This window comes from Sus scrofa, chromosome 10 (assembly GCF_000003025.6).
Source record: "Sus scrofa isolate TJ Tabasco breed Duroc chromosome 10, Sscrofa11.1, whole genome shotgun sequence".
NCBI classification, from domain to species: Eukaryota; Metazoa; Chordata; class Mammalia; order Artiodactyla; family Suidae; genus Sus; species Sus scrofa.
In genome coordinates, this window is record NC_010452.4 from 41,340,417 (window position 1) to 41,352,520 (window position 12,104).

A 12,104-nucleotide genomic window follows, 5' to 3' on the forward strand; every position below is an offset into this window, starting at 1 on the left:
ATGAGATAGCAAAAAAATTAAATTTGTGCCAAACAAGATAGCTTTAGTTCAGGTGAGTCCCAGGAGATCACCATCCCTAACAGGTTTTGAGATTTTTCAAGCAGAGACACAAAATTCGGTGTGGATTTCAACATATACTTTATTACGTATACTTTATACATATATACCATATGTATATTAACGCATACTATATACTTTATTTCAACGTATACTTGAAAATGGCAGAACTCATCTTGTGAATTCTAGCCTTGGTGAATTTCATCCACATCTCATTATCGGTGTTGCAGGAAGGGGGACCCCTTCCAGGGCCCAAGCGTGGGCCCTTGGTCTAACACTCCGAAATGAATGGTCCGAAGAGACGCATGTGCTGACAAAGCAAAAGACTTTATTGGGAAAGGGGTGCCCGGCCAGAGAGCGGCAGAGTGAGGGAATCCAGGAGAACTGCTTTGCCATGTGACTCGAAGCCTCTGATTTTATGGGAATGGGGTTAGTCTGGGTTGTCTCTGGCCAGTAGTCTTGCTCAGCCTGTACTTGATCTGACTCAGCGTCCCTCCTGGTGGCGCGCGCACCCCTCAGCCAAGACGGACTCCAGCGCCCAGGATCCTGGGAAGTTGGGCCTCTCCTCCCTGCTATGGCTCCTCCCAGATTCTCCCAATTAGCCTTCAGGGCAGCACCACGTTCCTTATCAAGGCTCCAGTTGTAAGAAAACTCATGCCAGTGGCTGGCCAATGTGGGTGGTTTCAATGGTCCCCTAACATGAGCCATAAGGACGCAGGGGTATGAGTGAGATTGTTTTATTGGACTCACGAAATCTCACTTTTCTAGTGCTTGACAAAATCACTCCTGTTTCTCAGTTTTGCCATCTTTTTCATAGAAGCTACTGCTTATGTCTTAGTTCGCTCCAACTACTGTAGCCTGGGTGACTTATAAATAATAGAAACTTATTTCTCATGTCTGGAGCTTGACATCTGAGATCTGGGTACCACCATGGTGGGCCGTGGGCCCTCCTCTGGGTTGCACACTGCTGGCTTTTTGTGTCCTCACTTGGCAGAATGGACTAGAGAGCTCTCTGGGCTTCTTTTTATATTTTGGCTTTTTTAGGGCCACATATCTGGCATATGGAAGTTCCCAGGCTAAGGGTCAAATCAGAGCGAGCTGGGGTGAATAGGGAAGTTAGGATTTCAGCATAAGAACTGGAGTTCCCACTGTGGCTCAGGAGTAACAAGCCTGACTTGTATCCATGAGGATGTGGGTTTGATCCCTGGCCTCGCTCAGTGGGTTAAGGATCCAGCGTTGCCCTGAGCTGTGGTGTAGGTCTCAGATGCAGCTCGGATCTGGTATTACTTTGGCCGTGGTGTAGACCAGCAGCTATAGCTGTGTTTGAGAGGAGCCTGTCCTTGTGTGGATCCTGAATAGTCCCTGTAATGGTATAACCCACATTTTATAAAACACAGAAGGTAATAAAGTTGAATAGTCTGCTCTCACTTTAAGAAAAGTTCCCCTTGATGCTACTAAGTAGGTTAATGGGACACATTTTTAAAAAATGATCATGAAAGCAAAGGGCAATCCTTCCTCATATTATTGAAGCAGAAGGAAAGAGGGAGAAGTTTGAAAAAATAAGTCAAGACGCATGAGCTCTGTTTCAAAGGAGATGAAGATAAAACATATTCAAGGGGTTTTCTAATGTTAGAAACATCTAAAAGTATAATTCAAAAAACAATGACGACTATAGCACGTACTTTAGTTATCCACGGAGAGATGGTTTCATGCTGAAATAGAGGATCACTCCTTTTGCTAGAGCTCTGGCTCAGAAAAGTCAGTCAATCAATTAATTAATTTATTTATTTTTGTCTTTTTGCTATTGCTTGGGCTGCTCCTGCGGCATATGGAGGTTCCCAGGGCAGGGGTCTAATCGGAGCTATAGATGCCAGCCTATGCCACAGCCATAGCAACGCGAGATCCCAGCCTCGTCTGCAACCTACACCACAGCTCACAGCAACGCCGAATCTGTAACCCACTGAGCAAGGCCAGGGATTGAACCTGCAACCTCACGGTTCCTAGTCGGATTCATTAACCACTGAGCCATGATAGGAACTCCCAAAAAGTCAGTAAATCTAAAATAATACACTTGTGGGGTTCCCTGCTGGCTGAGTGGATTAAGGAGCTGATGTTGTCACTGCTGCAGCTTGGGTCGCTGATATGGCTTGGGTTTGATCCCTGGCTTGGAAACTTCTGAATTTTGCAGGCACAGCCAAAAAAAATTTTTTTTCGGGGGGGTTCTTTTTTAGGGCCTCACCTGTAGCATATGGAAGTTCCCAGGCTAGGGGTTGAATGGGAGCTGCAGCTGCCAGCCTACAACATAGCTCATGGCAACATCAGATCCTTAACCCACTGAGCAAGGCCAGGGATCGAACCTGAGTCCTCATGGATGCTAGTCAGATTCATTAACTGATGAGCCATGACAGGAACTCCTGTTACTTTAATTTCAACACTGGAGGAAGTCACATAGATCACCTAGATGAGCTGCTGCTTATCTGAGGAGGAAACTATAGCACAGAGAGGTTAAGTGATTAATCCAAGCTTGCACAGCTCTTCGTGGCTCTTCTAAGAGGTTGTTGGTCTGAACCAAGGCATGCAACTCCCGGTGCAGTGGTTTTTACCACCTGCCTATCTTAATGAAATTATTTAGTTGCACCAAAAAATCATTTTAGCATAACCCTAAATAAATGATAAAAGCTACCACTTAAATCCCCCAAATAAAACGTTTTACTTGTAATCCATATGCACATGTAACTATGTATAATTAGCATAATTTTTATGTTCTATGGTTTGACTTCAGCTCATCTACCTGGGTTTAAGTTGACTTTAAACATTTTCCTAATGGAATCATTTTTAGCTTTCAGAAAGAGTTCTTGCTTGAAGACAAAGAACAGCTTGCCAACCACAATAGAGGAATCGACCCTCAGCTTTTAAGTGCCCTTCCTAAAGGTAAGACTTCTCTCTAGATGGTTGGCCATCATCTGGGGCATGAAAGTGTTGTTTTCTGAATTCTCTCACTTACCTCCAGCTCACTTCTCCTGTGTCCACCTTTCTGCTTCTTCCAGGCATCAACCTCAATGAAGGTAGCTCTCTTGTTGCATTTTTAAAATTTATTTATTTATTTATTTATTTTTTTTTTTTGCTTTTCAGGGCTGCCCCCAAGGCATATGGAGGTTCCCAGACTAGAGGTCAAATTGGAGCTGTAGCTGCCTGCCTACACCGCAGCCACAGCAACTGGGGATCTGAGCTGCGTCTGCAACCTACATCACAGCTCACGGCAATGCAGGATCCTTAGTCCACTGAGCGAGGCCAGAGATCGAACCGGAAACCTCATGGTTCCTAGTCGGATTCCTTTCCACTGTGCCACGATGGGAACCCCCATCTTGGGGCATTTTTAGACCTCACCTTTCCACGAGGTCCTTCCCTTTCAGTTTAGGCATCCTCAGGTTTTCACTGGAGGCAGGTGGGGAGGATGAGAGATGTTCTCTGAACGGAGAAGAAATGAGCTAATTCTAGAATCAGCCTCACTTCCCTCCCTCCCTCCTTTCACCTTCTCCCGGGGTGGCGAGTTCCGCTCACACACCTGTTTGTTCTCCATTCACACCTCCCACTGCCCCCAGACCCCGATTGCTTTCCAGTGCTGTGAAGGGCATTTACACTTGGTATCTCTCAGCTCCCAGCTGGGCTACAAACTGGGTGAGCAGTGCAGACGGCATCTTAAACGTCTCTCTTCTTACCCAAGTATAGGCACACATGTGTTGGATGAATTTGTACTTTTGCGGCTAAGGTTCACATGCAGGCAAATGTTTGCATCAACTACCAGCGAACTACCCCGAGTTTTGCCCATGAAATGATGGGACCATTACTTGGTCTTTGTTTCTACCAACTATAGCCCTAACACAGGGGAGTGCCCACTCGCGGATTGGCTTCATCCCAAATGAGCCGTGTAACTCTTACTTCTAAAAAAATAGCTTTTCCAGCCTTCCCACTCCTGGGCATATATCTAAAAAAGATGAAAACTCTAATTCCAAAAGATGGATGCACCCCCATGTTCATAGCAGCATTATTCACAATAGCTAAGACATGGAAGCAACCTAAATGTCCATCACCAGATGAATAGATAAAATATAGTGTGTGTGTGCGCGCACACACACACACACACACACACACACACACACAAATGGAATATTACTCAGCCATAAAAAAGAATGTGGTAAAGGAGTTCCTTTGTGGCTCAGCAGATTGAGGATCCAGCGTTGTCACTGTAGCCGTGTGGGTTTGATCCCTAGCCCCAGGACATCCAAAAAAAGAAAAGAAAGAAGGAAAGAATGCCATTTGCAGCAACATGGATGGAACTAGAGATTATCACATTAAGTGAAGAAACTCAGAGAAAAAAAATATCATATGCAGAATCTTAAAAAAATGATACAAATGAACTTATTTACAACAGAAATAGAAGCATAAGAAACAAATTTATGTTTTTCAAATGAGAAAGAGGGAGAAGGATAAATTAGGAGTCTGGGATTAACAGATACACTCTACCATCTATAAAATAAATAACTGGATTTCCTGTCATGGCTCAGTGGAAATGAATCCGACAAGTATCCATGAGGATTCGAGTTCGATTCCTGGCCTTGCTCAGTGGGTTAAGGATCCAACATTGCCATAAGCTGTGGTATAGGTTGCAGACCCGGCTCAGATCTGGCATTGCTGTGTATGTGGCATAGGCCAGCAGCTACAGCTCCAATTCAACCCCTAGCTTGGGAACCTCCATATGCCATGGGTGTGGCCCTAAAAAAAAAGATAAATAAATAAGTAAATAGATAACAAGGACCCCCACTGTATAGCATAGGGAACTATATTTAGTATCTTGTAGTAACTCATGGAAAAGAACCTGAAAAGGAATATATATATATATTCTGAATCACTTTAGTGTACACTTGAACATTGTGAATCAACTAAACTTCAATTAAAAATAATTTTTCTAAAAAAGAAACAGCTTTGGTGGAAGGTCAGATTTTTTTTTACTACTCTGAAAAATCAAAACCAGACCAAGAAAAACACAACAACAATACATCAGATCAAGTCTAGAAGAAATTAGACACGAAAAGTTATTTTTTTAATAAAAACGAAATCCAGCTTAAAAGGCCCACTGACAAATTGCCATGCATCCTGAGGAACTGAATGGATCTTGTACCAGGACACAATGTAATGAGGATGTTTGCTTAAAGGACCCCAGGGATTTGGCTTGATAGAGAAAAACAGGAACAGTTTCCAAGTTTTAAGTACTTACAAGACTGTCAACTGAAATGTAGGCTTATTCTATGTTGCTCCAGGGGCCAAAAATAAGAATGTATAGAACTACAAGGAGGCAGGTAAGAATTCATATGAGAAAGAAAATTCTGATAGTTCATGGTAGTTCATGGATAGTTTGATCCCTGGCCGGGGAACTTCCACATGCCATGTGCAAGGCCAAAAAAAAATGTGAACAGCACTACACTGCAATCTCAGTATCTCTCCTTGGTAATTGTTAAGGTTGTAGGCCACGTAGTCAGGGGAGGGCAGGTGCTGTGGAGGGCTCCCACCTGGATGGGTGTGAGGACCCGGTGTGAAATACAAAGGTCCCTCCAATATTTAAGACTCTTTGCAAAAGACAAGCTCAGTTTAAACTCATCTGTGAAGATGATCAAAGCAAAGAATAAGAATGAAGATGTTGATTTTAGCAATAGCTTTAGATTTGATTGATTAGGGTGAGTTCTGTAAAGCTAACATTTTCCCTCTTCCTCTCTCTATGCAACTTCTCTTGATGAAAAATAGCAGAGGCAAGATTAAGATCAGAAAAATGAAGAACAGCAGGAGATGGTAGATTTTTTAAGGTTCAGTGACTTGGAATTCTACATATAACAAAATTTTAAAACACATAGCTTATTAACCAGCTTTATTGTTAATGGGTCATAAATGTAATTTTCACAAATGAAAGATGATTAATTTTATGTGTTAACCTGATTTATGTTTCTAAATTAACAAGGTCTTTAAAACATGCTTTTATAAAATATCAGAATCCCTCCTCCCCTGAATTTCATCTAAATTCCCCATTGTCTTATTTCACAGTCTTTATTACTCTTTATGAATTTGGGCCAGTGTGTTTGGAAGAACCCATGTGGTACCAGCGAGCTTTCCATCTTTCCATCTTAACAGATATGTTCATTATTCTCTTAGTTCTTGGCAATACCATGCAAAAAATAGGTATTGGGAAAAAAAATAGGAATTAATGTTCCCATTGTGGCACAGTGGATTAAGAACCCGACATAGTGTCCTTGAGGATGCAGGTTCAATAACTAGCCTCTCTTAGTGGGTTACGGATCCGGTGTTGCCACAAGCTTTGCCATAGGTCAAAGATGTGGCTCAGATCCAGTGTTGCCATAGCTGTGGTGTAGCCCCCAGGTGCAGTTCCAGTTAGACTTCTAGCCCAGGAACTTCCATATGCTGTAGATGCAGCCTTAAAAAGGGCAGGGGAAGGAATTGACTGTGACTGTTTTAATGGCAGAGAGTTTCATGTTGGTTTATAAGATTACAGAAGTTTCTTCCCATTCATTTAGTGAGGGATTTTTGCTTCTGTGATACTGAGGGAGTTCCCTAGTAGCTCAGTGGGTTAAAGATCAGACATTGTCAGTGCTGTGGCTTGAGTTACAGCTGTGGGCACACGTTCAATCCCTGGCCCAGGAACTTCCACCTGCCATAGGCACAGCCAGAAATAAAACACAGAAAATAAAATGATCATTGATTTCTCAGTAAGAAGCTTCTTTTAACTGTGCCTCACAAACAAGAAATCAAGGGATTAAAAACCTTTACCTGGGGAGGAGTTCCCATCGTGGTTCAGCGGTTAGCAAAACTGACTAGCATTCATGAGGACCCAGGTTCAATCCCTGGTCTTACTCCGTGGGTTAAGGATCCACTGTTGCTGTGGCTGTGGTATAGGCTGGCGGCTTCAGCTCTGATTTGACCCCTAGCCTGAGAACCTCCATATGCCCTGGGTGCAGCCCCAAAAAGACAAAAAATAAGCAACAACAACAAAAAAACCTTTACCTGGGTACAGATTATCATATTGAAATAGAATTTTCCATTTAGGAATTATGAAATGGACCAAATATACTCTTCTTTTTCCCCCTCTTTTTAGGGCCGCACCTACAGCATGTCGAAGTTCCCAGGCTAGGGATTGAATCAGAGCTGCAGCTGCTGGCCTCCACCACAGCCACAGCAACACGGGATCTGAGTTGCATCTGCCACCTACACCACAGTTCACGGCAGTGCCAGATCCTTAACCCACGGAGCAAGGCCAGGGATCCAACCTGCGTCCTCATGGATACTAGTTGGGTTCTTAACCCACTGAGCCATTACAGAAACTCCCCATAATTCTACTCTTTTTTTTTTTTTTTTTTTTTAAAAACAGCTTTATTCACTTCCTAGAGGGTACAATGCTTCCATTTCAAGTGCACAGTTCGGTGGCTTTTGATAGATTCACACGCTGGTGCTCTCATCACCAGGGTCGATTTTACAACATTTTCATTATCCCAAAAAGAAGCACTTCTCTTCGCTGTCACCTCTCCCCTCATTCCTCTAGGTCTGTAATACCTTATTTTATAAGCTGCTGGTCTTTATATTCGTGGCTGCCATCCAAGTGTAAAAGTTAAAGGCTTCATTCCCGTGGGAAGAAAAACCCATATTCAGAATATTCTAGATCTGGCCTGTGGTCTCAAATGCCTCTTATATTTTCTTGGAAGATTCCATTGAACTGAGGTTTGGGGATTGAACTCAACAATAACTTTACCAGAAAGCCTGTTCTCAGAGCTAATTGAAGAAACTATGGGAGTTCCTGTCGTGGCTCAGTGGTTAATGAACCTGATCAGGAACCATGAGGTTGCGGGTTTGATCCCTGGCCTTTCTCAGTGGGTTAAGGATCTGACATTGCCGTGAGCTGTGGTGTAGGTCGCAGACGTGGCTCGGATCTAATGTGGCTGAGGCTGTGATGTAGGCCAGCGGCTACAGCTCCAATTCGACCCTAGCCTGGGAACCTCCATATGCCTTGGGAGCGGCCCTAGAAAAGGCAAAAAAAAAAAAAAAAAAAAAAAAAGAAAAGCACTCTACAGGCCAAATTATCTTGAAGCATTGGATTATATATTATTACAAAGCACATGAGGCGGTTAAATAATTTTATAAAGTCATATAGTCCTGATGTGAAAGCCCTTTAAATGGCGTACTTGGAAAATGACCAACTAATTCCCATCAGAAATAACTGAAGAGATAGACTCAAAGAATCCATGTTGCTCATACAAGGGCAGCAGATTCAAATCTCAGGCATCTGAGTTCTGTGGAATGTAGAAGTTCTCAGGCGAGGGATCAAACCCACACCATGGCAGTGACCCAGTCTACTGCAGTGAGAACACCAGATCGTTAACCCACTGCACCACAGGGAGTTTCTATAAAAGTCTTGATGTACTTAAAAGCAAAATAGAAGATTTATTACAACAGAAGAAAGATCGATCGGCTGTGCTTATTTCTGTCTGGATTTATGATGACTAAAATTACTATTTTTCTGAACTATTTGTTTGTTCTTTATATATAGTACAGAATGCTATCAGTTGACTTCTGGCTTTTGAATCTAATTTTAAAAATTCTTGGAGTTGGGAGTTCCTGTCTTGGCACAACGGAAATGAATCAGACTAGGAACCATGAAATTGAGGGTTCGATCCCTGGCCTCGCTCAGTGGGTTAAGGATCTGGCATTGCCACAAGCTGTGGCGTAGGTTGCAGATGCAGCTCGGATCCCTTGTTTCTCTGGCTGTGACATAGGCCTCAGCTGCAGCTTCAATTCAACCCCTAGCCTGGGAACTTCTATATGCTGCAGGTGTGGGCATTAAAAGAAAAAAAAGAAGTCTTATTCCTTGTTTTTAGGAAATATACATTGGAGAATTTAGAGATAAAGGGGGTATCAAGCTGCAAAGTACTCTTAAATGATTCAGAAAAATGAATATATAAATATATGTACTTGTATGCATGTGTGTGCACATCACTATACATAAGGAGAGAGAAAAAGGGGATAAAAATTAATTGAATATAGTTACAAATGTAAACATATGAAAGATGCCTTTTCATTTTTCTCTGAATCTGAAATTGTGTAAACATTTTAGAAGTTCCCCAGGGGCCTAGTGGTTAAGGATCTGGCATTTTCACTATAGTGGCTCAAGTCGCTGCTGTGGTGTGGGTTCAGTCCCTGGCCCAGGAACTTCCAAAATGCCACGGGCACAGCCCAAAAAAAAAAAATTTTTTTTTGTGTGTCTTTTTAGGGCCACACCCACAGCATGTGGAAGTTCCAAGGCTAGGGATTGAATCAGAGCTATAGCTGCCAACCTACACCACAGCCATGGCAATGCCAGATCCTTAACCCACTGAGCGAGGCCAGAGATTGAACTTGCCTCCCAAGGATACTAGTTGACTTCATTACCACAATAAAAAGATTTTATTTGCTGTAGGGGTTGTTTATTTTCTTAAAAGACTCACTGTAGATTTCCATTAAGAATTAATAAACTCACAGATTCCCTTAGAATATAGTTTAAGACCTCATTTAGTTCTTCAATAAATGACGAGAGAGGACTATAAATTGAAAAGCTTTGAAACAGTTTTGAGTTTGAATCTAGGCTCAGTTAAAAAGAAGGCAGGTGTGGAGTTCCCGTCGTGGCGCAGTGGTTAACGAATCTGACTAGGAACCATGAGGTAGCAGGTTCAATCCCTGGCCTTGCTCAGTGGGTTAAGGATCCAGCATTGCCATGAGCTGTGGTGTAGGTTGCAGACGCGGCTCGGATCCCGTGTTGCTATGGCTCTGGTGTAGGCTGGCAGCTACAGCTCCAATTAGACCCCTAGCCTGGGAACCTCCATATGCCACGGGAGCGGCCCAAGAAATGGCAAAAAGACAAAAAAAAAAAAAAAAAAAAAAAAAGAAAAAGAAAAAGAAGGCGGGTGACCACAGCTTCTTAATCCATCAGTAGATTAAGAAGATGTGCTACGTATATACAGTGGAATACTACTCAGCCATCAAAAAGAACAAAAGGCCATTTGCAGCAACATGGCTGCAACTAGAGATTCTCATACCAAGTGAAGTCTAACAAAGAAAGACAAATACCATGTGATATCCTTTATATGTGGAATCTGAAATATGGCATGGATGGGAACCTCTCTGCACAACAGAAACAGACTCACAGACACAGAACAGACTTGTGGTTGCCAAGGCTAAGCGGGAGGAAGTGGGACAGACAGGGAGTTTGGGGTAAGTAGATGCAAACCATTACATTTAGAATCGATAAGAAATGAGGTCCTACTGTATAACCACTGGAAACTGTATCCATTCAATTGTGATAAAACATGATAGACGATAATATGAGAAAATGAATGTGTGTGTATATGTCACTTTGCTGTATGGCAGAAATGGACAGAACATTGTAAATCACCTATAACGATTTTTTTTTTTTTAAAGAGGATAGAAAAGAAGGCAGTGCTGGATTAGTGGTGTCTATTGTTGCCATAACCTGGGCTGTGGATTGGTGTCTAGGGAACAGGCTGCCTATCTGATATCTTTGTGCTTCTCTGGACTGGGACCTGTGGTTCTCAGTCCAGGACGGTACCGTCCTTAAGGCCGTTTTGAAACAGAAGGGAGTGTTTTGGCATCACAGCACCTGGGCTCGATTTGGCTTTTCATAGGGGAGCTGGGGATACACAACATCCTAGTGTAGAGGGTTCACAACCAAGAAATGTCCCACTTGAAAGGCCATTAGTGTTCCCTCGGTGATCTGTGATCTGTTCCAGAGCCAGCCCTGAGTCCGTGACCTTGATGGCATATACCCGTGGGTCCTTCAAGTCTATCTTTTTTTTTTTTTTTTTTAAGGCTATCCTTTCTAAGACATCATATACCCAGTAGTGAGTGGCCACCAGACAGGGTTGGCTGGGGGTTGTCCAGCCCGTTTTGCCCAGAAAGCGATGGCAGGACCATTGGCTCACATGCCCCGTCCGTCTCTTCCCTCTTACTGCCACAGGTGCTTGGGGTTCTGTTTCCATGATGAACTACGTTCTGGCCAGCAGCCTGCCCTCTTCTCTGTTAGCTGAGTCCTTCCAGAATCTTGAAGCCAGGTGATAAAGGCAGAGAAAAGAAGGGAAAGTTTTGTTGTGAGCGGGATGGTCACATATTCTCCCAATTAGTTGTCCTTTCCTTCCCAGTTATGGAAAATGAAGGATGTTGGGGGGGAGTATGTGGCTTTGTGTTTTCACTGAACTGCTGGATTTTTAAAAAATGTCTTTAGTTGCATAATTTCTATAGAACATGTTTTAAATTAAAATTTTTTAAATGGTTAAATTTAAAATTTTTTAAATTGAGAAGTTCACAAAATAGAAAGGATTTTCAGCTGCAACTTAGGGCCCCAAAAAGTATACTTAATTTTTGTCAGTGGATGTTAGAAACCACTCTTTGTATAAGACATGCATATTTTTTATACTTGCTCTGTCGGGTCCATTCAGATGGTTTATAAAACAGCAGAAATGTATTGCTCCCCGTTCTGAAGCCTGGACTTCCAAGGTCAGGGTGCCAGCGTGGTCGGGTCCTGGGGAAGACTCTGGCTGGTTGCAAATGGCCAGCTTCTCAAGGTATCCTGCATCGGTGGCCAGACTTGGGAGCTCTGTGGGCCTCTTTGTAAGATCACTGGTCCCATTCATGAGGGCAGGGCTCCCTCAGACCACACCTCCTAATGCAGTCACTTTGGGGGTTAGGATTTTGGCATATGAACCTGGGGGTAGGGGGACACATCCAGACTAGACCGTATTATATTTAGTTGAAATCCTTTGGGAGGAGAAAAAACAATGTGTCGTTATTACACTCGGACTCCTATTCATAGACACCATTTCTCAGGGGTTTGGGGCGTGAGTTTAAGACAAACCTTTCAGCGCCCTTGGACTTGGGTTTCAACAGCTTCTGGGGCAGTTTTATGAAAAATGCAGCTCCATTCTCCCCTGTGGGGTTTAAAT

General features: G+C 43.0%; 1 protein-coding gene across 46 annotated transcripts in view; it reads left to right on the forward strand.

Annotated features, from left to right (window-relative positions):
* Window positions 1-12,104, forward strand: part of SVIL (supervillin) — a 286,393-nt gene that overhangs the window by 164,059 nt on the left and 110,230 nt on the right. For all 46 annotated transcript variants that reach the window (XM_021064788.1, XM_021064756.1, XM_021064759.1 and 43 more), the window contains one exon: window positions 2,897-2,988. Coding sequence is in view for 18 of the 46 variants with exons in the window: in XM_021064746.1 (XP_020920405.1) it covers window positions 2,897-2,988 (92 nt within the window). In the remaining 28 variants the exon portion in view is untranslated. The remainder of the gene's footprint in view (window positions 1-2,896; window positions 2,989-12,104) is intronic.